The sequence below is a fragment of the Hypanus sabinus genome, chromosome 1, assembly GCF_030144855.1.
Source record: "Hypanus sabinus isolate sHypSab1 chromosome 1, sHypSab1.hap1, whole genome shotgun sequence".
Lineage (NCBI taxonomy): Eukaryota > Metazoa > Chordata > Chondrichthyes > Myliobatiformes > Dasyatidae > Hypanus > Hypanus sabinus.
In genome coordinates, this window is record NC_082706.1 from 99,414,490 (window position 1) to 99,442,248 (window position 27,759).

The 27,759-nt window shown below is 40.8% G+C and overlaps 2 protein-coding genes across 4 annotated transcripts in view; one reads left to right on the top strand and one right to left on the bottom strand.

Moving 5' to 3' along the window:
* LOC132395717 (myelin basic protein-like) overlaps positions 1-12,372 on the top strand; it is a 171,939-nt gene extending 159,567 nt beyond the window's left edge. The window contains exons 9-10 of the mRNA XM_059972668.1: positions 4,708-4,809; positions 10,863-12,372. Coding sequence (XP_059828651.1) covers positions 4,708-4,809; positions 10,863-10,898 — 138 coding nt within the window. The 3' untranslated portion in view covers positions 10,899-12,372. The remainder of the gene's footprint in view (positions 1-4,707; positions 4,810-10,862) is intronic.
* Positions 12,373-14,626: 2,254 nt separating this feature from the next.
* The window catches only part of LOC132395723 (zinc finger protein 236-like), a 159,522-nt gene continuing 146,389 nt past the window's right edge, over positions 14,627-27,759 (bottom strand). For all 3 annotated transcript variants that reach the window (XM_059972688.1, XM_059972679.1, XM_059972696.1), the window contains 4 exons: positions 22,361-22,558; positions 18,566-18,695; positions 16,641-16,817; positions 14,627-15,923 (listed from right to left, as the gene is read on the bottom strand). In XM_059972688.1, coding sequence (XP_059828671.1) covers positions 15,793-15,923; positions 16,641-16,817; positions 18,566-18,695; positions 22,361-22,558 — 636 coding nt within the window. In that variant the 3' untranslated portion in view covers positions 14,627-15,792. The remainder of the gene's footprint in view (positions 15,924-16,640; positions 16,818-18,565; positions 18,696-22,360; positions 22,559-27,759) is intronic.

The window sequence follows — 27,759 nt, forward strand, 5'->3', positions numbered from 1 at the left end:
AGTGTAGGACTCTGAGGGATCATCATATTGTGATGTAAAATAATGAGGGGCATAAATAGGGTGAACTTGCACAGTCATATTCCCAGGGAAATGGAGCCAAAAACTAGTGGGCATAGGCTTAAAATGAGAGACAAAATAATTTAAAAGGGACTGGGATGGCAGGGGGGGGGCAACTTCTTCACACAGTGGGTGGTGCATATGAGGAACAAGCTACCAGAGGGCGTTGTTAAGGCAGGTACCTTAACATTTAATAGGCATCTGGACAGATACATGATAGGAAAATTTAGAGCAGGGGTTCCCAGCCTGGGGTCCAAGGACCACTTGGTTAATGTTATTGGTCCATGGCATGGGTTGGGAACCCCTGGTTTGGAGGGATATGGGCCAAATGTGTGCAAATGGGACTAACTAAGATGGAACTCTCAGTTAGCATGGCCCAGTTGGGCCAAAGGACCTGTTTCCATGGTACATGAATCTACAAGGGGAAGCTCAAAGGAGGAGGCTGAGATAATGGTAGTTGGTATCATGAAGCAGAAGCCATTACTTAGAATTCCATTACTCTATTAGAGGCAGAGGAAGTCAGGGACAGTTATGGGTGGGGATGCAGAGAAATAGCTAGAGAGAGAGAGAGAGAGAGAGAGAGAAAGGGAAAGAGTTCTTGATTCAGAACTTGACCAATATCAACAACAACATTTGCCAACAAGGTGAGTCTGCACTGCTGAATCGGAAATTGCAGCAGAGTTTTCAGAGTCTAATCAGTTAACCTCATGATCACAGAGCCAACTAATTGCACCTCAAATGAAATGTGTAATCTCAGCCCACACATCACGGTGCATGAATAATGTACAACGCTTTTGCTGATGATTTGTGTGACGTTCAGTACTTTCATTTAGTGTCATAATACATTTTGTTTTAAATGACATAAATATTTCAGTGTTACTAAAAAACCCAAATGCCAGCTCAGACACTCTTAAATATTTACTTTAAATTCTCTTGTGCTGTGCCTATGATGCCAACCAGCCAAAATCTTTAGTGTACATTGCAGGACAGCTAAAAGTCTGTGGTGATTCTTCCAGATGAAGGAGTGACTTTAGTCCCAGAAATAGATCCTTCAAGTTGTTAGCTCCACGGTGATCCTCACAGCATTTTACCTGCATTTCCGCAGTCTGTACAAATATTTATCTTTTTTTTAATGAAACGGCAAGTTCAGATCAAACGGTATCTAGCATGCAGATGGCAAGTCTGCATAATTAATGCTGTGACAGGTCACATTTATTCAGGCTTTTCAAATTACTCAGAAAGATCACATTTAATTTGCTGCTGAGTGGAACCTGTCACATTTTACGATCAATGCCTAGTTGCTTATCACTCCATAGTGTTTACCAAGTTTGAGTTTATTGTCATAGGCATACATACACAGGGTAGGAATACCATTAAAAATAAGCTCAGTGGCAGCAGTACAGTACAGAACTGGAAAAACAAAAGTTAACAAGTTTCAATTAACGTAACTTGCAAAATAAACATAACAATAATGCAATTAGAGAAAAAAAGAGAAATGAAATATAGTCCAAGGTAGTTTTTGGGTATTCCAGGTCAGTTTAAGAACCTGCTGTGAGTGACATAGAACTGATAGTACACAAAAATGCTGGAAGAACTCAACAAATAAAGCAGAGTCTATGGAGGGAAATGGACAGTTAACAATTCAGTCTGACACCCTTTATCAGAAATGGAAAATAAGAGGACAGAATAAGCCAAAATAAAAAAAGGTATGGTAGATGGAGGAGAAAAAACTGACAGGAAATAGGTGAGTCAAGGTGAAAGGGGGAAGGTAGGTGTTTGGGAAGGGGGATGAAAGAGAATGGTGAGAGAAGCTGAGAGGTGATAGGTACAAGAGTCAAAGAGCTGAAGAAGGAGAATTCAGATAGGGAAGGACTGTGGATGACTGAATAAAGAGAAGGAGATGGGGAACTCCAAGGAGGTGATGAGCAGAATATGAGGGTGGGAGGGTGTAGAGGAGGAGTGAGAGGCTACAGGAATGAGGGAAAACAAAGGGGGTGGGAGAAAAAGGAAAACATGAAAGGAATGGTTTCCAGAAGTTAGTGAAATCAATGTTGATGCTGTCAGCTTGGAACCACCCAGACAAAATACCAGGACCTGCTTCTCCATCCAGCATCAGACTTCATCATGGCAGAAGAGGAGACTATGGGCTGACATGCAAGTGGGGGAATGGGAAGTGCAAATGAAATGGGTGGCTACTGGGAGATCCTGGCTGTTGCTGTGAACAGAACAAAGGTGCTCAATGAAGCAGTCTCCCAGTCTGTGTTTGGTTCTCACCTATGTAAGGAAGGCTGCACCAGCAGCACCAAATACAATAAATTACACTGAATGACTTGCAAGTGAAAGACTGCTTCACTTTAGGGCCCTGAATGATGGTGAGAGGGGAGGTATAGGAGCAGCTGCAGAGGTAAGTGGAGGTAAATTGATGGGAAGGGAAGAGCAGACAAGGAAGTCACAGAGTGAGCAAAATGTGGACAGGGGTGGGGATGGGGTAAGATGTGCCTGATGGTGGGAGCCCATTGGTGATTGAATTGATTTCTCTAACTCTAGTATCCACTCCCCCGTTTTCCTTTTTCTTCCTCCACCTTTTTTTAATCCCTCATTCCTGTGATCTCCTCCTCCCCTCCCCTACCATTATGATCCGCCCACCAATTTCCTCTGGTTCCCTATCTCCTCCGCTTTACTCCATGGTCTACTGTCCTCCTTTATCAGATTATTCCTCCTTCAACCCTTTCTCTTCCATTTGTCACCCGTTTGCTTCTCACACCATTTCCCCTTAACCCCTCCTTCCCCCACCTGCCATCATCCTCACAGCTGGATTCACATTTCCTGCCACCTCCCCCTACTGTTTTATTCTGGATTATGCCCTCTTTCTTTACTGTCCTAGTGAGGAGTCTCAACTGGAAACATCAAATGTTCATTTTCCTCCTTAGATGCTGCATGGCTTGATGAGTTAGTTGGGCATTTTGTGTCTGTGCTCAAGATTTCCATCATTTGCAAAAGCAGTAGGGAAGAGTTGTTGTTGAATCTTAAAATATGGCGTCTTCAGGCTTCTGTATGTCCTGTCTAATAGCAGCAGATGGTCAGGCTCCCTGGTAATGGTTGTCACCTTCCTGAGACATTGCCTCTTGTAGATATCCTTAATGATGGAGGGGAATGTACCCATGATGGTACTGACTAATTCCACCACTCTCTTTAGCCTCTCCTGTTCCTGTGCACTGAAGTTCCAATACCAGTAGGCCATGGCACAATCAGTCAGAATGCTTTCCAATGAATATCTGTAGAAATTTGTTAGAGTCTCTGATGACATGCCAAATCCCCTTAAACTTCTAAGAAAGCAGAGGCTCTGGCACACCCTCTTTATGGTTGCATCTATTTGCCAGGTCCAGAACCGGTCTTCCAAGATGTTGACACCCATGAACTTGAAGGTGCTCACCCTTTCCATGGCCACTGGTGCATGTTTGCACTATCACTCACTCCTCCCACAGACCTAGAATGAGCCCCTCAGCATCTTCCATTGTCTCTTGTTGACCTAAAGGGTGTGATTTCCACCTGGAATATCATTGTTGACATGGAGTGGTTATTGAAAGCTTTGTCAGTGCACGTGTGGCAATAAGGTGCTCAGGACCCGGTCCCTTACTTGATGGAATGAGGTCATGAATACTGTATAAGCTTGAGGCATACAGATCAACACTTTGAGAATTTATTTCTGGAAAATGAAATTTTCAACTGTACAAAATTGTTGAGCAATCTAGGGTGAGGTGGTCCTGTCTTTTACTGGGATGATTGGGAATCAGGGCTAGTAAAGGAAAACAGCAGTGTGTCCCTCAGCTGATCAGTCCTAGTTTTGAAAGCATGTCCTTTTCTGTAACACTCAGCATCTCATTCCAATTTCCTCTTGCTGGGAATCCAGACTTTCACCCAGCACACCAATTGGGAGCATTCCAGAGGCTCTCCACACGTGGTAGCCTGACCTGGATTGACTTCTTAGCTCTAAAGCACAACAGTTACCTTGATAGACATGGTAGTGTAATCACTGATCCATCGATCTATAAATAAACACCCATCATGCAGAATAGAAAAATCAAATCTAAACCATTTGAATTTTCTTCATAAAAGCTTTATCAATTCTTGAAAACTATCCGGTTTACCTCAAGGTAGGAAATCTGCCCATCAGAGCTACTGTATACACAACTCCAGATCAACCATTGCAGTCAGTGTAGCTACTTCAGGCACAGTTGGGTATGGACACTTGGCAATGATGTTTAGAAAATAACTCTGATTCAGTGGTGTTCTTCCCCATTTGTTAATCAGAGCCTGAAGTTGTAAAAACTTACTGGTCACGTGACTGATCAATTAGCCAAATCTTTTAGAACAGGGTGAAATTCATGAAGACTTAGCAACCAATGACAACTTTTGCCTTCTCAAGTGCTAATGTGGCAAATAATAACTTGTACTATTATAGTGGACTTATCTAAGCATTCTAATAACCACTCACCTGGCCTGTGTACATATATTTACAAACTGAGGTGAGCTCACTCAGAGCACAGCTATTAACTTTAACTTTATCTACAACAATATTTTAAGACAAACAGTTTCTAGGAATGAGCTGGGTCTATGCACGATCAATATTCTGGATTGGTTTGTTCACAGGGAACTGAAGGTCAGAGGCCACATTACGCTACAACTGGTTCTAAGTCAAAGGCGGCTTATAAAGGACGAAGAGATGGAACCCTGTCATCTCTTTTCAAAATGGTAAGACATGAAAATTACCGTTCAGTATCCATCACAAAACTAGCATTCATGTAGCAAGGGCAGGTCAGTTGCATTTTCCATATGTACTTGTGCTCCTCTAAGCTGATGTGTTGTGGAGATAGCAGTCTGCTTCAGCACCACCAGGTTTGTTACCTGGTTGTCTGTGCTTTACGTGCCTGTGATTTTCACCATACTTGTGCACATGACAATAAACTCCACTTGATTACTGTGCTCATTTCTGGTCGCCTCACTACAGGAAGGATGTGGAAGCCATAGAAAGGGTGCAGAGGAGATTTACAAGGATGCTGCCTGGATTGGGGAGCATGCCTCATGAGAATAGGTTGAGTGAACTTGGCCTTTTCTCCTTGGAGTGACGTAGGATGAGAGGTGACCTGACAGAGGTGTATAAGATGATGACAGGCATTGATCATGTGGATAGTCAGAGGCTTTTTCCCAGGGCTGAAATGGTTCCCACAAGAGGACACAGGTTTAAGTGCTGATGAGTAGGTACAGAGGAGATGTCGGGGTAAAGTTTTTTTACTCAGAGTGGTGAGTGCGTGGAATGGGCTGCTGGCAACGGTGGTGGAGGCGGATACAATAGGGTCTTTCAAGAGACTTTTTAGAAAAGTACATGGACCTTAGTAAAATAGAGGGCTAGTAAGCCTAGTAATTTCTAAGGTAGGGACATTTTCAGCACAACACTGTGGGCCGAAGGGCCTGTATTGTGCTGTAGGTTTTCTGTTTCTATGATTAGGATGGTGCCGGGATGTTTTTCCAATGCTCTCTGCTGATGAGTCAATGTTTAGGGTAAGGAGTAGAAGAGTCAGCTCTGAGGGAGAAAGTTTTCACCCGGTGGAAAACACTGCCTGAGAAAGTGGTGGAGGCAGAGACTCTCTCAATACTTAATGAGTATCACTTGGTACTGAGGCTACAGATCAAGTCCTAGTAAATAAGTTAGTGTAGATGGATACTTGACGGACTGAATGGAGATGTGGGTCAGAGTATGTTTTAATGTTGTGTGATAGTAATATTGTTTTTATTGTAGCTTTGATTTTATTTGTTCTTGGGCATCACTGGCAAGACAGGTGTTTATTGTACATTCTCAAGTGTGCTTCAACTGAGTGCTGGATCTATTCAACTACAATGCTGTGTCACAGGAATAAAGTATAGAACAGGCTAGGTAACCCCTGTCTGATGGGCAATATTGATTTTGATAAATGTTGTAATGATTGTGGTAACCCAGGGGCTTAGACGTTTTGAGTTCATCTGAGAAACGGCAGAGTACACTTGGGTTTAATCTCTCATCTAAAAGGTAGCTGCTTCAAATATCCAGTACATTCCTCATTCTGCAGTGGAGTCACCAATATCATTATGTGCCACATCGTATGATGTAGGCGAATCCTAGTCCCATGGTTGTGCTTGGCAATTTTTTCTACAGAAGTACTGCCTTTTGGGTAGTGTCTTCACAAGATGGGTGACTCCAGCCATTATCAACACTCTTTCAGAGATCGTCAGACTGCCTTCAGTAATGGCGTAACCTGGATTTGTGATAAGCACCAGCTACTTACATGACCATCCACCTCCAGCACTTATATCCAATCTCTCCCTATAGCAGATGCCCATCTAATCAATGCAATATCCCATTAAACCTCTTCTACACCCTTTCAAAAGCTTCCACTTTCTAATGGGGTGAAACTCTTGATGTAGGTTAACCAGGGTTTTACAAGGTTTGTGAAGGAATAAGGAAAACTGGAATACAAAAATCTCCAGAAATTAAAGAAACACAAACCTACAGACTACAAAGAGGCACACTATATGCTAACTTGGTTTAGAGTGCTTTATTGCAATACAGATAGTTTTCAGAATTAATCTGGAATGTTTTGTTTGTCAATAGAGGTGGCAAAGCACCTTAATTTAGAAAGGAACTGTTTTAAATTCCACATTTACAAATTCCACAGTTACAAATAACTTCAGAGTGAGGGAGGAGAATACTCCATAATTTAAGTGCCAAATGCACCTCAAGAGATAAAAAATTGTTTTAAAGATAATTTGTTAAAATGCAAATGAGTTTATTATCATATGCATTGGATTTGTAAAGGTCAGGTCATGCCTTACGAGCCTGATTGAATTTTTTGAGGATGTGACTAAACACATTGATGAAGGTAGAGAGGTAGATGTAGTGTACATGGATTTCAGCAAGGCATTTGATAAGGTACCCCATGCAAGGCTTATTGAGAAAGGAGACATGGAATCCAAAGGGACATTGCTTTGTGGCTCCAGAACTGGCTTGCCCACAGAAGGCAAAGAGTGGTTGTAGGCAGGTCATATTCTGCATGGAGATCGGTCACCAGTGGAGTGCCTCAGGGATCTGTTCTGGGACCCCTACTCTTTTATAAATTTGATTTTTATAAATGCCCTGGGTGAAGAAGTGGAAGGATGGCTGATGACACAAAGGTTGGAGGTGTTGTGGATAGTGTGGAGGGCTGTCAGAGGTTACAGTGGAACATTGATAGGATGCAAATCTAGGCTGAGAAGTGGCAGATGGAGTTCAACCCAGATAAGTGTGAAGTGGTTCATTTTGGTAGGTCAAATATGATGGCAGAATATAGTATTAATGGTAAGACTCTTGGCAGCATGGAGGATCATAGGGGTCTTGGGTTTCGAGTCCATAGGACGCTCAAAGCAGCTGCGCAGGTTGACTCTGTGGTTAAGAAGGTGTATGGTGTATTGGCCTTCATCAATCATGGAATTGAACTTAGGAGCCGAGAGGTAATGTTGCAGCTATATGGGACCCTGGTCGGACCCCAGTTGGAGTACTGGTCTCAGTTCTGGTTGCCTCACTACAGGAAGGATGTGGAAGCCATAGAAATGGTGCAGAGGAGATTTTAAAGGACATTGCCTGGATTGGGGCGCATGCCTTATGAGAATAGGCTGAGTTCACTCAGCCTTTTCTCCTTGGAGCGAAGGAGGATGAGAGGTGACCTGATTGAGGTGTACAAGATGATGAGAGGCATTGATCGTGTGGATAGTCAGAGGCGTTTTCCCAGTGCTGAAATGGCTGCCACAAGAGGACACAGGTTTAAGGTACTGAGGAGCAGGTACAGAGGAGATGTCAGGGGTTAAGAGGTTTGTTTGTTTTTTTTTTACGCAGAGAGTGGTGAATGTATGGAATAGGCTGCCGGCAACGGTGTTGGAGGCGGATACAATAGGATCTTTTAAGAGGCTTTTAGATAGGTCCATGGGACTTAGAGGGCTATAGGTAAGCCTAGTAATTTCTAAGGTAGGGACGGGTTCGGCTCAACTTTGTGGGCTGAAGGGTGTAGGTCTGAATTGTGCTGTAGGTTTTCTGTTTCTATGCATGAGGAGTACATGTCTGCACAGGTGCAATGAGCAACTTACCTGCAGCAGCATCGCAGGCACATAGCATCAGAGACACAACATTCACTAAAAAACAAATTTTTACACGAAAGAACACAATTATAACAAAAAACTATCCATTGTAGTGTAAAGTGGTCAGAGTTGCTATAGTGTAGTGTTTTCAGCTGTGCCAGTTGGTTCAAGTGCACTGTTGAAGGGAAATAGCTGTTCTTGAACAGGTTGCCGTAGGACTTCAGACTTGTGTACATCCTGCTCAATGGTAGCAAAAGATGGAAATGGCCTGGATAGTGGGGGATACTTCTAAAAGGTATCTTCTTGAGGCAGCATCTCATGTAGATATTACTGATGAAGGGCAGGGCTCGGGCCTGTGTTATGTTGGGATGAGTAACTTAAGAAAATCGCAGTGAAAACAGAGGGATATTTGGGAGTCAGGGGAAAGTAATTTTAACAATGTTATTTATAAAATATGATACACTATGGGATGAGAAAAAATTAGGACCAATCTGTTCTTTAGCTGCTGTTGCTCATATTACCCTATTGCGTTAACTTGACGGCTCTTCTCACTATGAGAACAAATGCAGCTAACCCCCATAAACAACGGTATGATCATAACAGGATACTGCTTACTGACATTCAGCAATCAATGGTGGCTCTGATGCTGAAGGTAACTTGCACTCTTGTCTGAAACTGTGTTCTGTGAGGATAGCCTTGATTTGCAAGGCTGCTCTGGCTTTTACAACAATGAGTACACTTCAGAAGTTCAAAGAGCTTTAAAAATCAGAATCAGATTTATTATCCTCAGTGACTGAGATGATGTGAAATCTTGTTTTATGGCAGCAGTACAGTGCAAATTTATAAGATTACTATAAATTAGAAAAAAAAATTAAACATTATTTTAGAAAAGGTAGAATTTGTGGACCATTCAGAAATTTGATGACAGAAGTGAAGAATCTGTTTCTAAATCACTACATGTGGGTCTCCAGTACTAATGATAAGAAGGCATGTCCTGGATGGTGAGGGTTTTAGTGATGGATGATTCTTGAAGGTGTCCTTGATAGTGGGGAGTGTTGTGCTGCATGGAGTTGACTGATTCTCCAACCCTCCGAAGTCTCTTGTATACATCAGGATGCTTTTTATTGACAACAACTCAGCATTCAATACAATCACTTCCTTAAAACTATTCAATAAGCTAGAAGAACATGGCCTGACTACCTCCTTGTGTGATTGGATGCTTGATTTCCTCACTTGCAGATCCCAGTCAATTTGGATTGGCAACATCACCTCCACAATCTCCATGAGCACAGGTGCCCCAAAAGGCTGCCTGCTTAGCCCCTGCTCGACTTGTTCTACCCTTGTGACTGTGTAGCTAAGCACAGATTCAATGCCATATTTAAGTTTTCTGACACTACTACTGCCGTAGGCCAAATCCAGGGTGGTGATGAATCAGCATATTAGGAGGGAAGAGGGAAGTCACAACAACCTCTCACTCAACAAGACCAAAGAGCTGAATACTGACATCAGCAGGAGGAAATTGGAGATCCATGAGCCAATCCTCATCAGAGGTGGAGAGGGTTAGCAGCGTTAACTTCCTTAGTATTATCATTTCAGAAGACCTCTCTTAGGATCAGCACTTAAGTGCAATCATAAAGAAAGCATGGCAGCACCTCTTCCTCCTTAGAAGTTTACAAAGATTCAGCATGACATCTAAAACTTCTATAGATGTGTGGTGGAGTGTATATTGACTAGCCAAATCCAAATCACAGCCTGGTAATAGAAACACCAATGCCCTTGAAGGAAAATCCTATGGAAAGTAATGGATACAACTCAGTCCATCATGGGTAAAGTCCTCCCCAGCATTGAGCACGTTGTTGCATTAGCACCAGGGACACCCCCCCCCCCCCCCGCCCACGCAGGCTTCTTGCAGCTGTCATCAGGAAGGTGGTACAGGAGCCTCAGGACCCACACCAATAGCTGTTCAGGAACAGCTATTATCCCTCAATCTCCAGGCTCTTGAAGTAGAGGGGATAACTTCACTTGCTCCATTACTGAACTATTCCCGCAACCTATGGACCCACTTTCAAGGACTCCTTCTCATGTTCTTTTTTCCCCTCTTTTTGGATTTGCAGTTTGTGGTCTGGCCTGCTGGTGTGATCTTTCATTAATTCTATTATGACTATTGGATTGATTGAATATGTCCATAAGAAAATAAATCTCAAGGTTGTATGTGACTTGTGACTTTTAACTTTGGAATCCTGTGCATTGGAACTGGCCTACCAGCTCTATTGTAATTAGTCAGAATACTCTCTACACGTAAATTGAGACACCAAAAAGCACTGCAGAAATTTGTCTTTCATTTAGCATCAAACCCAAAGGATTGCTTCAGCTCTTGTACTACTTCACCAAAATGTCAGGCAAGCTTTGAGTGCTGTAAGAGTCTGGAATAGACCTCTCAAAAGGTAAAAAAGCTGTTCATATATAACACACATACATAGTTGTTTTTAACTCTAGAAAATGTACAGCCACCTTCCAGGTGCTAGCCCTTCATCAGAGGTTCGGAACAGAATTTACATTATTAAATGTAGCCAGGATTCTCAGTTTCTTTGATATCACTGACTGTGTTTATTAATTCTACAAGCATGTTTATTAAAATACACTGCCTTTACTGTTCTAAACAGGGGAAGAAAGGTGAAGGTTCACCTGCTAGGCGCTGAATCCCCATCAAGTACAACCGGACGGAATGCTTCAAAATGGAAAAATATCCTTGCTCTGTGTTGTATATTAACAGTCTTACTATTCATGCATTAACTAGCATTTACTGAGTCCCTCCAAAGAGAATGATTGCATACAAATATGATCTTTACCAATCAGGTATCTAGCCTGGTGCTCTTAATGCAAACTTGCCTAATTCAAATTTATCTGTTAACCAGATTTTTAAAAAAGAACTGTTTATTTAAATTTCTTAATTTGAGCCACAGAACGATGTGAGCAAAGAGATTTTGAATTAACTGGAGTAGACGGTATAATGAATGGAATGTGTTACTGCTTATATATACTAGTCCCACAGTAATTCGAAATATTTTAGAAACTTGATGTGAAGGTACCAATGGTCTTACAACTCCATCCACTCTCCTTTTCTATGGATAAGGAATCTAATGTTTTATAATTAATTTTATTGCATCTTAACACCATTACTGTAAAATATCATGACAATTGCTAAGGTTTTACTAAATATATTAGCACTGTGCAAAAGTGAGATCTTGTCTGACAGTTGCTGTTCAGTTCAATAAACTCCATTTTGAACAGAAATGTCATTGGTTACTTGTACCCAAAGAAGCATTTCAGTAGTATAATAAAACTGACGGTCTATTCTTCACACACTCTATGGTGCAATGCAGATAAAGCAGCATTACGTGTTGTAAAGCTGTGAACATTAAGGTGTTACACTAACATGATATGTGTGAAAATGTTATCAGTAAGCTATAATCTCAAACTAACACTAAATTCCACATCAATGGGCCAAGACCATTGCTATGTGAGTGCTCTTTTGAATTGCACTGTTCTTGAAATTGAAATAATATTTTTATCACCTTTACATTTACCTTTTTTGTTATCCAAGTGTAGTGCATTAAAATGGCAAATTTACACAAAGCTTAAGGTGATTGCTTTCTCGGAGGTAAACACCCTTCATGTTAGCCACGAGGGTGAATCGTCTCCGCACCCAAGAAACGTATACGTGCACCAAGAATTTAATTTGAACAAAATACAAGGGGATGATACACACTCACAGATTCTGATAGAATACTCTACTTCTGACACCTGCTGCTTTAACTGCAGATGTAGGAAGAGTATAGTTTATACCTGCCCTCCCTCGGTAATGCTGCTGCTACTGCTGCTCTTTGATTAGAAGTCTTCATTTTGCCAGTTGTGGCTTAATCCCCAGTGGGGGACAAAGCATGCTACCATCCATTCTCCAACTGGTAATATCTAAAATGCACAGGCAGGTGAAAGTAGAGACTTATTAATGTTAGTTTTCCTATCTATTGCCAGTTTATGTATGGTAACTTGCTTATAGAGAACACATACTAGAAAAAGATGAATGATCATGTATGACTGAGTGATATTTATGAATGTAAATGTAAAAAATAATGCAGCTAAACTGTTTGTCCATGTTAAAATAAAGTTACAGTTATAATTCAACTACAAAGATTGTTGTTTTGCATGTTTGATGTTTGTTAAAAATGCACTAAATTAAAGAAGTTTTATTGTAAAATCTTTACAGTAGACTTCTCCCATGCTTGATGGTTTGAATGCCTGTCACTAACCACTTTATATTATCAAGAACAAAAAATATGCTCTAAAGGATTCCTTGCATCATTAAACACCTCTTCAAAATGTATCATTGAAGCAATAAGGAGCATAAAGTAACAAATCCCCTATATCAATAAGCTCTGACTGCAGCTATTTCATCCTAGGGAAGTATTAAGAAAAGAGGTTTCTCAATGAAAGATAAAAATTGCATTAAACAGAAAAATAGTATTCAAAGGACAAGCACACTGTCACAAAGACAATGCCTTAAATAAGCTATTTAAAATTTAACATTTAGCAAATGAACGTGCAGAAGTGCCTAATATGAATCTAGACCACAGGTTCCCAACCTGAAGTCCATGGACCCTTGCACTAGAGGGATACCTGTACACCCTAGATATAGAGCAAAAAGAAAATGGAAACTTATAGCCACTCTGTCATCCTCTTACTGCCTGCCACAGTAAGTGGATTTCCCCTATCCTCTCACACGGTGCAGCCTTGAAGGTGATTGGATACTGCAGGGTGCCTCATCTACAAAATATGTGCATTACTCACCAAGACTTCTTCCAAAATCCCATGATCTCTTCCAACTACAGAGACGGGTAGCAGGTAGCATCACCACTTGTGAATTCTCTCCATCTTACTTTATCTGGGACTTGGAAATATCTCAATGTTCCTTCACTGAAGCTTGGATACAAATCCTGGAACTCAGTCCAACTGCAATATGGGAGCACCTTTACCAAATTAATTATGGCAGATTAAGAATGGGCAGCACAGCAAGCAGAACTCCATTGATCCAGGTTCAATCCAACTTATGGTGCTATCTGTGTGGAGTTTGCACATTCTTCCTGCAACTGATTCCTTCCTCCTTTCCACAGACATGCTGACTAGGCAGTTAATTGCACTGTAAACTGTCCACCTTCTGTAGGTGAGCAGGGGATGGATTGGCAGGACTAAGGGGAAGATAGGTTAGTGGGGGTGCAAGGCTGCTCTGGGGCAGCATAGACTAATGGACTGAAATAGTCTCCATCTATATCAGTTGGAAAAATGGAAGGCAGCATCTCACTCCACTTCTTAAGGAGAGTTAGGAAAATACAGCAAATGGTGACTGTGTCAGAACTGCATATATCCTGAAAGAAAGCAAAAATGTTTCTATTTCCTTGCAACTCCAAGGGGGCAGTAATGAGAGATAAACAAAATACGCATTCACTGGAAATTACAAGGATAGGGATTGGGGAATTGACTTGATGGAATTTAAGGAGTTTTAAAACTTTGATGAGTACTCTAGAGCAGAACTTGGTGGTATGTGATGTTGGGTGTTGGAGTTTGGTCCACTCAATTGAACATTACCTTTCAACTACAGTTTGGGCATTCAGAAAAGTTAGAGTATGTTTTTGGTGGGTGTCATCTGGAAAAAAACACCCATGCAAAGCAGGTGTTAGCTCAATATATTATATTCAAATTGGACACCTTTGTTAACCAAGGCATGGAAACAGAGGAGCAATGATGCATTTAGAACGTTAAAATTGGCCCATAATGTACAGAGTATGTATACACTACCCCCATTGTACAGTGTTACTCTTGATCATAGGGCACTATTACTGAAGTTGGTCGTCTCTGCCCTAGTGCAGTGGAAAGAATTTTTTTTCTTTTTAATTCTAGTTTTTTAATTCTAACATTCCAGTCCCAGCATGTGCTTTTCTGTTAGCTACAAGCTTAACACCCTTCAGCCAGTGAACATCCCTTGATATTCTAAGATATTATCCATCCTCACTTACCTGCACCAATCTTTCAAGAGGACAGTCACAGCCTCACCCACATACCTGATCCCTGACCCCACTGCCTCATGACTCTAAATGATATAGAAGTCTGAGAAAGTGTTCATTCTGTTGCCACCAAGGCTTTGAACACGGCCAAAGTTTGCAGTAGTGAAGAGTAACTGAACCAATGTGGCCCACTGTATTAGAACATAGAAAACCTACAGCACAATACAGAATTGGCCGTTAGGATTTGGTAAAGATACTCTCCAGAGTGCAGATAAATACAGCATTAGTCTGTAATCATTCAAAGATGAACTGGATTGCCCACTTAGTACTCATTTGAAAAAATAAAAATCCCACAAACCTGATTATTAAAAACCAATAGTATTATTTGAAATATCTTGATTTAAATACATTACATATACTTACAAAGAAGAAAAAACATCCCTTGAGTCACAAATTATACAATCTATATACACATTGTTTAAACAAAAAAATAAGCTCCATTGGAGACAGATGAAAAGCCAATCTTATGATTATCTTTCGAGATGCTCTTAGTTATATTTACATGCAACCCGATATTACAAATATCACAGGTATTTACAGTGATGTTCCAAAGTCAAATATAAATGTTGCACAATGTTATTTTGGGGGGAGGCAGGGAATTAACACTAGTTATATAATACACTACGAAAAAATACATTAATGAAGTGCTCATGTAACAACAGTGCAAACAAAAAATACCTTAGGCATAGAATGGAGACAATATATACATAAATATCCATGTACAAGTCCCTTATCTAGAGACATTACCTTTACCAAATGCACAAAATGTTGTGCTGTGTGTGTAAAGTGGGAACATCTACAAAAATATTCTTTGGAATGCAAACAAAATTCACTTTTATACAATCAGCCATTTATTTTAATTCACAGAATAGCTTTATGTTCTGAAGACTAGTCACACTAGTGGCAAGTCATGACACTGCAGGCGAGTTAGAATGCTCGCAGTAAGTAGCCAGGCAGACTGTAATTAGAGGTTCTCTGGAGATATGATAGACAATTGGCTCTGGTGGTGAGAGAGCCCATGAAATGGTCAGCCAGTGGGAGATGTGCAGCCTGGTTCTCCACTGTGCAATGCTCTGAATGAGCAATCAGGCCAATTTAATTCAGCACAACTCCTGACACCACCACAATAAGTGTTCCCTGAATAGCTGAAATGAAGATAAGAAATTCCTTCTTGATTAATCTTCAAAATTGTGTAAACGTCACATTATGCTGCATTTTCCCGAACTTGTAGATCATTCTCTCTTGTTTCATAATTAGACTGAGCACTGCATGCTCATAATTTTAGCCCTTTAACTCAAGGTTAGTACCTTGCATTAACTCTTTATTCATGGTTTGTCTAACCTGGTGGCACAACCAACTTTTTCCAATGACCCAGGCTGGTGGCTACCAAAGTCACAATGCCTGACCAAGATCAGGAAGAAATACCTCCACAAATATATATACTCAAGTTGGGTAGGAGTGCAAATGGTGTAAGCTAGCGGAAAACATTTGCTATCCTACAATGCCATTCATTAGAGGATTCTGGTACAACTTCAACGAGATCAAGACCACGGCTGGCATCTTCTCCCTCTTGCTCTTGGCTGCTTCCAGTGTCTTGACCACTGCCTGGAAGAGCAAAAGAACTTATTAGATTTTGCAACAGATAGAATGGCAGGTGACATGGACATGCTGTAGGAAGCAGATGGGATTATCAATCTAAGGACACAATTAGAATCAATAAACTAATAGGCCCCTGGAATCTGCTTCTTCACTAACTATGGATGTTCCTCTCACCCAACTTCCAGAGATTTGGCCCCACCACATCACTCACTTTGATGCACTGCCAGTGTTTAGAATAGATTTTGTATTCAAATCACTCATCTTACAAGAGCATCACTTCTGAGCAATTTATCTTGTATAGCTTTTCACTTTTATTTAGGTGCACTGCAATATGGTTGAGTCAAGGAGCTAATATCCAAAGGCCTGGACCACTGATCTAAAAATATGACTTCAAATCCTATCCCAACCACTGCAAAATTTAGGAAACAAGTAATGAAATCAATAATTGTGACAGTGAAATGACTGGGCCACAGTAAAAACCTCTGGTTCACTTCTCGGGAAGGAAATCTGACTCCCTTCCAGTCTAGCTGCTACACTAATCCAAACCTAATGTGGTTGGCATTGTACAAGCAAAACAAACAATAAGTGTGATTTGCATAATAGCAATAGATCCCCTACAGGAATAAGTAAAATCAATCCAATGATCCTTTCTGCACTACCACACAGGAAGAACATGTACATTATTTTAACCATTATTTGAGTCACAATAAGTGGGTCACTAACCAGGAAAACCATGTGCCCTTTTCATGTGTATCTTCATATTGCCTTTTTGTGTGAAGGAAATTCCACAGTATTCACATTTGTACGGTCTCTCACCAGTATGTTTCTTCATATGAACTTGTAGTGCATTTTTTTGGTTGAAAGCTTTTTCACAAAGGTTGCACTGAAATGGCCGCTCACCTGCAAAACAGTGCAAGTATTTTCAGTCATAATGAATGCACTCAAATTTCAGCCAGACATTGGGCTTCTGGTGAATTTGAATACTGACTGTTCTCCATTTTGAAATTAAACCATGTTGATGGGAAACAAAGTCTTCCAAATTGAGACATTACGTCATGTGACAATTCCACTCCACCCCTGAAATCTCCTCTCAGTAATTCTTTTTTATAAAATGTTTAATCTTACTCTGATTACAGCATAGTTTTTGTTGTTGCATAAAATTACATTACATTATAATGTAATGGATTCCTTGCATCATTAAATAGTTCTTCAAACTGTATTATTGAAGTATCCATAAAGTAATAAATCCCCCAAATCAATAAGCTCTGGCTGCAATTATTTCATTCTGGGGAAGTATTAAGTAAATACCGGATGCTTTTCAATAAAAGATAAACATTGTATGAAACAAAACTCACTCAAAAGGACAAGCACTTTGTCACAAAGACAATGCCTCAAATAAACTCACTATTTAAAATTTAACATTTAACAAATGAATGTGCAGAAGTGAACCTAGACCAGGGTATGCTACAAAGCACACTAAAATTCAAGAATCAATAATATACTTTTAAACACTATTAACTGTAGAGCATGTGGAAATATTGCTTATATTGTTAGAATTTGACAGCAGGGTTACAAGGGAAATGGGGAAGAAAATGCACCTCATTTTATCTGTGCTCTGGCTAATTATTGTACCAAACATAGGCCTTGATATGAGTGGAGAGATTAGAAGATGCACCTTTAAATAGACCAAAGCAACCAAAATGAACGTGCAATACAAGTACATTGCATTTTCACCTTGCTCTAACAATCATGCCGAATTACAACATACCTGTTCAAATTTCTTAATTTTTTTTAACTTCTGATGTTAACAAGCTCAATATTTACAATGTCTAGACAGCTGTAATTGTTCTCAATCCCACATCTATTAAGCAGCAATTCAGATGGAGCAATTAAGTTATGCACACTAAATTATGCATATCCATCAGTTATTAAAATTCAGAGTAAAATAGTGAAGTCATAAATAAATCATGTTACCACACATCAGTTCAACTTCCTTTCACTCTCCTTGATCCTTAAATCATATTGTTTACTTAAAATTATCAACAGCTGCTGTGGTTGGTTTCAAGAACTTAATATAACTATGGACAAATCATACAGGAGCCAAGTTGATCCATGATTCTCATTCCCCTTCCCTTTCATTACTACTCTATGTACTTCTTTCCTATGTACACTTACCAGTGTTTTTTATACATTTACATTTAATTTCTCCTCAAGAGCTGAAATTCAAACCTGTATCCAATGCCACTAATGGATTTGGGATCAGACACTTTGAAGAGCATTCAAGGTATACCCAACTTTGAAAAAGCTTTCAATACAAGTGAAGTTCTCAGGTGCACTTCCCTCCACAGGTGCTACATGACTCACTGAGTTCCTCCAGCATCCTGTTTATTGCTTAGAATCAGCATATCCACTAATTAATAAAGACCTCCTTATTTCCATCCAGGCTTATTCCTCCGAGTTACCATAAAACTGCAATTGGAAACAAGTCCTGCCTCATGTTCTCCATCAAAACCACCCAAATTTTGAACATTGCTAACCAATCTTCCAAGTTTTTTTTAAATAAATTAAAATGTTCAATATTGGCTTCCATAGCACCACATAGCACCATTTTGTATTGGCCAAAGCCTCATGTTGAGCTGAATGAATACCTGTGTGGATCCGATTGTGTCGTTCCAGTTGACTTGGCTTTGCAAAGGCTTTATCACATGATTCACATTTATATAATTTAGGCTTCTGACTGCTGGGCGATGGTCCTGGCTGGTGTGTTTGAAGATGGTCCTTGGATTAAAAGAAAGCACATTTCTATTCTTTACACACCCAAAACTCACATTTAGAAATTGAGACACAAAAAATTGTAGATGCAGGAATCTGGAGCAACAATCTGCTGTAAGAGCTCAGCAGTTTGAGCAGCAATCAGGGTAGGGAAACAAGGTGGAATTGTTAACCATTCAGATTTGATGCAGGATTGCAACCCAAAACATCATCAATTCCCCCCCCCCCCACAGATTTCCTCCAACATGTTGTTTGTTGCTTTAATAAATAATGTTATAATTTTATTTGCATTCCAGAAATTTCTGATATAAACCATACAAATCACTGGCAGCTCCTCATGAAAATATTTTGTCTCACCTTCTGTCTGTGACATTTGCTTGTTGGTCCATTTGTCAAAGGGAAATGCATGTATGCCCTATTATGAAAACATGTCATCTTGAAAACCTCTATTAGGTTGCAGTTCAATCTTCTGTCATAATTGTAGAGGAATTTGGCCTAACATGCCCATGCTAACAACCACACACTCACCTCATTGAACCCATTTACCAATATTCAGGCTCTTGCCTTTATGCCTTGGTGATCCAAGTGCTTGCTTCGGTACTTTTTAAACACTGTTTCCAATGTCATTCAGGCAGTGTATTCCAGATTCCAAATACCTCTGGGTGACAATTTTCTTCCTCAGATCCTCTTTAAACTCAAATCCTCTAATCGTTGGCACGACCATTACAGGAAAGCTTTCATTACACCCAATGTATATAAACTCTCTTTGTAAACTATATAAGCTCTCCTTGCTCATCCTTAGTAACCTTCTGATGAACCTCTTGTGTATACCTCATAAGTCATTCGTGTGCAACTATGGGCACCGTTGAGAAAATAATGCAGAACACTGTTGAGGCTTGACCAGAAATTTAAGATCAGTGAATGAGATTCTCACATCAATAGCACGCAGGCACAAAATTAGTCTCATTTTCAGGTCATGGCTTGGAAGCCTGCCTTTTCTAGCAGCACTGGCTTAAGTAAACCAGCAGAAAGTTCCAAAATTAAATGAAGCTCTGTCCTAAGTGAACAAAAACACATCAAGTCGGCTGCCTCCACTTTTATCCCACATTGGTTTACAATTAGGCAACTGTACCGGTTACAGTGAGCTGCCTTAATGACCATCACCTGGTAGCATTCACATCTACAATGCTTTGAGAGGTTGGTCATGACTAGACTGAACTCCTGCCTTAGCAAGGACCTGAACCCATTGCAATTTGCCTGTTGCCACAATAGGTCAATAGTAAGTGTAATCTCAGTGGCTGTCCACGCAGCTGTAGACCACCTGAACAACACAAACACCTATGTCAGGATGCTGTTTATCGACTATAGCTCAGCATTTAATACCATCATTCCCAAGATCCTGATTGAGAAGTTGCAGAACCTGGGCCTCTTTACCTCTCTCTGCAGCTGAATCCTCGACTTCCTAACCAGAAGACCACAATCTGTGCGGATTGGTGATAACATCTCCTCCTTGCCGGCAATCAACACTGGTGCACCTCAGGGGTGTGTGCTTAGCCCACTGCTCTACTCTCCATATACCCATGACTGTGTGGCTAGGCTTAGCTCAAATACCATCTATAAATTTGCTGATGATTGTTGGTAGAATCTCAGGTGGTGACGAGAGGGCAGACAGGAGTGAGATATGCTAACTAGTGGAGTGGGTGCTACAGCAACAACCTGGCACTCAACGTCAGTAAGACAAAGCTGATTGTGGACTTCCAGAAGGGTAAGATGAAGGAACATATAATTCTCACAGAGGGATCAGAAGTGGAGAGAGTGAGCAGTTTCAAGTTCCTGGGTGTCAAGATCTCTAAGGATCTAACCTGGTCCCAACATATCAATGCCGTTATAAAGAAGGCAAGACAGTGGTTATACTTATTAGGAGTTGAAGAGATTTGGTATGTCAACAAGTACACGCAAAACTTCTACAGATGTACCATTGAGAGCATTCTGACAGGCTGCATCACTATCTGGTATGGGGGGAGAGAGGCTACGCATTGGACCGAAAGAAGCTGCAGAGGATTGTAAATCTAGTCAGCTCCATCTTGGGTACTAGCCTACAAGGTACCCAGGACATCTTTAGGAAGCGGTGTCTCAGAAAGACAGCATCCATTATTAAGGATCTCCATCACCCAGGGCATGCCCTTTTCTATTGAATGAGTATTGAATGTGTGCAAGCTCAAATTCCATGCGCAACTGAAATATAACAATTATCAAACATCTGAGATGTCTACTGGCTCTGCAAAAGACGACCATACTCTTCCTATACAAACACATTGTGCTTTGCTGGTAGACAGTGGTGACAAGGCTCCTGAGTTTGCATGATACCTGTAGTATTGACAACAGTGACGGCTACACAGAACAGTATCATTTATCTGAGCACCAATCCAAGACCTCATTACAGCCTCATCTACACTTATTCATAGAGCTGTGTAGATCACACCTTTTGTTCACTCTGGTGAATCAGGTACTAAACAGTGTGGCACAGCAGACAGCATCGCTGCTTCACAGCTCAAGGACTCAGGTTCAATCGTGAACTCTTGTGCTGTCTTGAATGGAGTCTGCACTTTCTGCTTGTGACTGTGCAGTCACCTCTAGGTGCTCCGGTTTCTTTCCACGTCCCATTAGTGCACAGGTTGAGAGGCTGATTGGCCACTGTAAATTGCCTCCACTGTGCCAGTAATAGGATGTGGGGAGAGCTGATGGTAATGCTGGGGGGAATAAAATGGGTTAGTACAGGAGACATTGTGTAAACTAATGGGCCATTGTAAATTACTTGTATTGATGGATGGTAGGAGAATCAGGGGGGGGTGTTCTTGAGATTGTGAAAGAGATTATGTTATAGGGAGATGAGCAGGGAAGTGGGACTGGTATGAGAACTAGTCTATTGTCACGATGAGGCCACACTCAGATTGGATGAGTAACACCTTATATTCCATCTGGGTAGACTCCATCCTGATGGCATGAACACCAGTATCTCAAACTTCTATTAATGCCTCCTCCTCCCTTCAACATTCCCATCCTCTTTTCCCTCTCTCACCTTTTCTCCTTGCCTGCCCATCACCTCCCTCTGGTACTCCAACCCCCTTTTCTTTCTTCCATGGCCTTCAGTCCTCTCCTATTAGATTCTCCCTTCTTCAGACCTATATCTCTTTCACCAATCAACTTTCCAGCTCTTTATTTCACCCCTCCCACTCCCAGTTTCACCTATCACCATGTGTTTCTCCCTCCCCTCCCCCGCCCCACCTTTTATATCTACTCCTCATTTTTTTTTCTCTCCAGTCCTGATGAAGGGTCTCAGCCTGAAACGTTGACTGTACTCTTTTCCTCAGAAGCTGCCTGGCCTGCTGAGTTCCCCAGCATTTTGTGTGTGTTGCTTAGATTTCCAGCATCTGCAGATTTTCTCTTGTAAGAGACTTAATGTTTCAAAAAGTCTTCTTCTTTGTCATAAGGAAATGTGAAAATATCATTGAACACTCCAAATGCAACAGCTTAAGGAAATTAAGTTGATATTCTAATGCTACAATTTTCTAGAAACTGAATCAAAAACTTGAATGCCTGGGGCAATGCCCAAATGAGGGCAATAAAACAAAGAAGCAAAATTAATAGTTGTTAATTAGTTCATCCACTACCTTGAGATGTGCTGCTCGCTTGAAGGCTTTGTTGCAGATGTTGCATATGTGGACTCTTTCCTCTCCATGGGCTTCTCGGCAATGTCGACGGAGCATGGATCCAGAGGAGAAGCCTTGACTACAATTGGGACAGTGATTTATCTGGCCTTCATCATCTGTCTGACTGTCCTCTGTAAGACTTACTGCTGTCTCATTTACCTAAGTCGAGAAGGTACAAAAACATCACTTGTTAATGGTCAAGAACTGCAGTTCTGACAAGGTTCACAAAACACAAATAGCATGCAATTTCCTCAGGTTTCCATGTTTGCAGTTACTGATAACTCCAGTTATTTGTCACTGAGGAATAAACCCAAAGGAATGTTTTTAGCAGAACAGAGGGGAGAAACTGGTATTTATTGGTCTAATGCTGCAGAGGCCAACAGCAACAAGCTACTATCTTCCTAAAAGAAATCAGTGACTTGAACTGAGATACAGAGAAAACTGGTGTTTCTGTGCTTTCAAAAATCATTCCCTGCAAACTACAATTTGGAGGTAAAAAGGAAAATAGAATGCCAAATTTACTGTAGCAGTTTTGTAGTGCAGGTAGACAAATGAAGTGAAAGGGATCAAAAAATTATCTTTTGCATATGAGCGAGGTCCACTGGAGAGGATAACACAACCACACTCTTATAGAAATCATTCTTACTAGGATATTACCTGGGGACCCCGAGTAGGTCAGGTCTTTGTTCCCTGAAATGTAGGGGACTGGGGGTGACCTGATAGAGGTATGCAAGATCATGAGGAACATTAACAGGGTGAAGGCACATAGTATTTTTCCCTGGTAGAGAATGCTAAAAACAAGACAGCATTGGTTTTGGATCAGAGATAGCTTCTTCGTGTAAATGGTACTACATATTTGGAATGAGCTGCAAGAGACAGTGGTTGAAGTGGGTACATTGGCAACATTAAAAAGCTATCAAGATAAGTACATGGATAGGAGAGGGAGATTCTATGGGCCAAACATGGACAAATGGGACTAGTTCATCAGGCAACACGGTCAGCACGGATGAATTTTGCTGAAGTGCCTGTTTCCATGCTATATATGACTCTATAATTCCAAATGCCCCCGTATATTATGCTGAAAAACCTTTATAACATATAAAGAAAAAAACAGATATTGCGGTTTCTCAGCCCTTCTTAATCTTCAGAGAAAGCACATATTATTTTACAATGATTCAAAGCAAGTGCAGCAGATAGTCCCATAAACACTAAATCCGATGTTTTAGAGGGTATGACGCACTCAGAAAACTCACCCTTTTCTACTTTCATTAGCAATACTAGACCTAGTGTACCCACCTTAATTGGCAGATCTGGCCTTGGCTAAAGATCTAAAGATGTGAGAAACAAATTCAGAAACAAACAACTTAGAGAAACCCATAGTAAATGCTTCTTTTAAGAGCTCACCCACTGGCTATGTGTTAAATGCCACTTCAAACTATTGCTTCACAGTTTTATGGTTGTTTCTCCCAGTGGGACCATATGTACATAAAAATATAATGCTACCACTCCACTATTGGGTGTAACTAAATGACCTGACCAATGTTGTTTACATTTATGCCGAACATTTTATTGGCAGTTTTTCTTAAACTTATGACTATTTTGATATGTCAGTACAAGAATCATTGTTCTACTCCAATAATTACATATTTTCCCTCTCTTTATGAACACCTTTTAAAGAAACTTTTTACTGTCAAACCATATGAAAACATTAGACTGTAGGATATAGGAGCAGTATTAGGTCACTCAGCCTATTAAGCCTGCTCCATCATTTCATCATGGCTGATCCATTTTCCCTCTCTACCCCATTCCACTGCCTTTTCCCCGTAACCTTTCATGCCCTAACTAATCAAGAACCTATCAACCTCCACCTTAAGTACACCACCCAATGATCTGGCCTCCACAACTGCCTTATGGCAACAAATTCCACTGATTATCCACCCTCTGGCTAAAGATATTCCTCCTCAAATCTACTCTATTCTGAAGCCATGTCACTATAGAAACATCGTCTCCACATCACTCTACTTACCCCTTTCAATATTTGACAAGTTTCAATGAGATTTCCCCCTCATTCTTCTAAATTCCAGCAAGTACAGGCCTAGAACTATCAAATGCTCCTTACACGATATCCCTTTCATTTCTGGGATTACTCTTGTGGACCCCCTCTGAACCACCTCCCATGTCAGCATATCCTTTCTTAAAGGGTCCAAAACTGCTCACAATACTCCAAGTGAGGCCTCACCAGTGCCTTATAAAGCCTTAGCATTACACTCTTGTTTTTATATTCTAGTCCTCTCGAAACAAATGCTAATATTGGCTTTGACTTCCTCACCACTGACTGAACCCACAAGTTAACATTTAAGGAATCCTGCATGAGTTTGAAAGCTATTGCGGGTGGCACTACAGTATAGTGGTTAGCACAACACTTTGCAATACAGGTTCAATTCCCACTGCTGCTTGTAAGGAGTTTGTACGTTCTAACTGTGACCACGTGGATTTCCTCCCACTGTCCAAAGATCAATTGGTCATCATAAATTGTCCCATGATTAGGTTACGACTGAATTGGGAGATTGCTGGGAAGCATGGCTCGAAGGGCCAGAAGGGCCTACTTTGCATTGTATCTCAATAAATAACATTGAAATCCCCTATGACTATTGAAACACTGCCCTTCTGACATACTTTTTCTATCTCCCATTGTAATTTGTAGCCCACGTCTAGGCTACTGTTCAGAGGCCTGTATATAAATCCCATCAGAGTGGTTTTACTCTTGCAGTTTCTTATCTCTAGCCTCAAGGATTCAACATCTTCCAGTTCTACATCACCTCTAAAAATTCAATTTCATTTTTTTTTAAACCAACAAATACACCACATTCCATCCTACCCATCTCTTTTCGAAACAACACGTTTCCTTGGATATTAAGCTCCTAACTATGATCTTCTTTCAGCCACAACTCAGCGATGCCCTCAACATCATACCTACCAGTCTTTAACAGCGCTACAAGATCATCTACTTTATTCCGTATACTGTGTGCATCCAATATAACACCTTCAGTCCTGCTTTCATCACCTTTTTGATTTTGCCCCCATGTTACACTGCAACACACACCACTGCCTGCAATTTTGACCTTCCTGTCAGTCTCACAGCATCCTGTTATATACCAACTGCCCCATCCTTAGCACCTATCCTTCTACCAATTTAATTTAAATCCTCTCCAACAACTGCCTGCAAAGATATTGGTTTCCATGGATACAGGTGTAACCCATCCCTTTTATACAGGTCATATCTTCCACAGAAGAGATCCTAATGATCCAGAAACCTGAGGTCCTGCCCCCTGCACCAGTTCCTCAGCCATGCACTCATCTGCCAAATCATCTTATTCTCATCCTCACTGGTGTGTGGCACAGGCAGCAATCCACAGATTACTACCCTGGAGGTTCTGCTTTTCAGCTTTCCACCCAACTCCCTCTATAACAGGTGGAGAATTGCTCTGTAACACACAGTCCACTTACTCAACCTCTGAATAAACTTAATCTTTAGGAAATGTAACCAATTGAAGTAGACAAAGCATTGGGTAGCAAAGTGAGCTTTAGATCAGACATTATTCTTCTGAATGATGCAACGTGAACTTATTCCTGTTCTAAACAGCTATGTTCATGAAGCATCTTGATTGTTTACAAAGTCAGCAACCTCCTCCCCTTCAGTAATGATTTACTTTTTGTTGAATTGCTCCCCTTTTGCCCACACCCTCTGGGTTTTCATGTTCTATAAAATGGTTATCACAGGTCTCATTTCTCCATTGCAGTCTATTCTCTTTATCATAACTCACCCTCCACAGAAGCTTGAAAATCCACATGACCAGACTCAAGAACAGCTTCTTGCCCACTGCAATTAAACTTCCGAACCAATCACCTCTCTCATACCAAGTGGCACTGGCATGTTCAGACTCCTAATACTACTTCCCTTGGTTATTCCATTATTGTCACTTTAGCATTGCTTTTTGCAGATTGACTACAATATTTGCACCATTTATTGTACTTGTACATGAGCATCACATGTACAGGGAATTTCATTGCACCCTGGTGTATACAACAACAAATTAATCTGAAATTGATGTGACAAACCATCTCCATGGTTCAAATTATGATCATGGGCTTGATTAGCTTCAGTGGAAGATACGTTCCACTGATGAGTTGGAACAAGGCAGCACTAGCTTTTAAACAGCAGAAGTTCCACATCTTTGCCTAGTCCTTTGCCAAATTCTCATCATTTAAAATATATTTATATCATTTATATACTTCACTTTCAACTAAAGAGCTCAGCTTCCCTTTCCATTTCTGCTTCCAATAACACTCTGCCCTCATGCTTGCTTTCTAAAGGTCTGTTGCTATCTCACACTAAACATGTTGTCGGTTTAAAAAGCTTGTGAAATATTAAGTGTGAAGTGGTTCATTTTGGTAGGTCAAATATGATGGCAGAATATAGTATTAATGGTAAGACCTTTGGCAGTGTGGAGGATCAGAGGGATCTTGGGGCCCTAGTCCATAGGACATTCAAAGCAGCTGCCCAGGTTGACTCTGTGGTTAAGAAAGCATACGGTGCATTGGTCCTCATCAATCGTGGAATTGAATTTAGGAGCCGAGAGGTAATGTTGCAGCTATATGTGACCCTGGTCAGACTCCACTTGGAGTACCGTGCTCAGTTTTGGTTTCCTCACCACAAGAAGGATGTGGAAACCATAGAAAAGGTACAGAGGAAATTTACAACGATATTGCCTGGAGTGGGGAGCATGCCTTATGGAAACAGGTTGAGTGAACTCGGCTTTTTCTCCTTGGAGCAACAGAGGATGAGAGGTGACCTGATAGAGGTGTATAAGATGATGAGAGGCATTGATCATGTGGATAGTCAGAGGCTTTTTCCCAGGGCTGAAATGGCTGCCACAAGAGGACACAAGTTTAAGGTGCTGGGGAATAGGTACAGAGGAGATTTCGGGGTAAGTTTTTTTTACTCAGAGTGGTGAGTGCGTGGAATGGGCTGCCGGCAATGGTGGTGGAGGCGGATACAATAGGGTCTTTTAAGAGACTTAGAAAAATAGGGGGCTATAGGTAACCCTAGTAATTTCTAAGTTAGGGACATGTTCGACACAAATTTGTGGGCCGAAGGGCCTGTACTGTGCAGTAGGTTTTTCTATGTCTCTATTAAAAGCTTGGTTTTCTAAGGCATACTGTTCCTTATAGCAATTTATTTTACAATTAGGTTGTAAGTTACTTTAGCATGTAGGTTTGTCGCATCCAGAATTATTTCCAGGTAGCAGACGATTTCCTTCCACGCCGCTCTGACGTATTGGAAATCGCATACTTGGCAA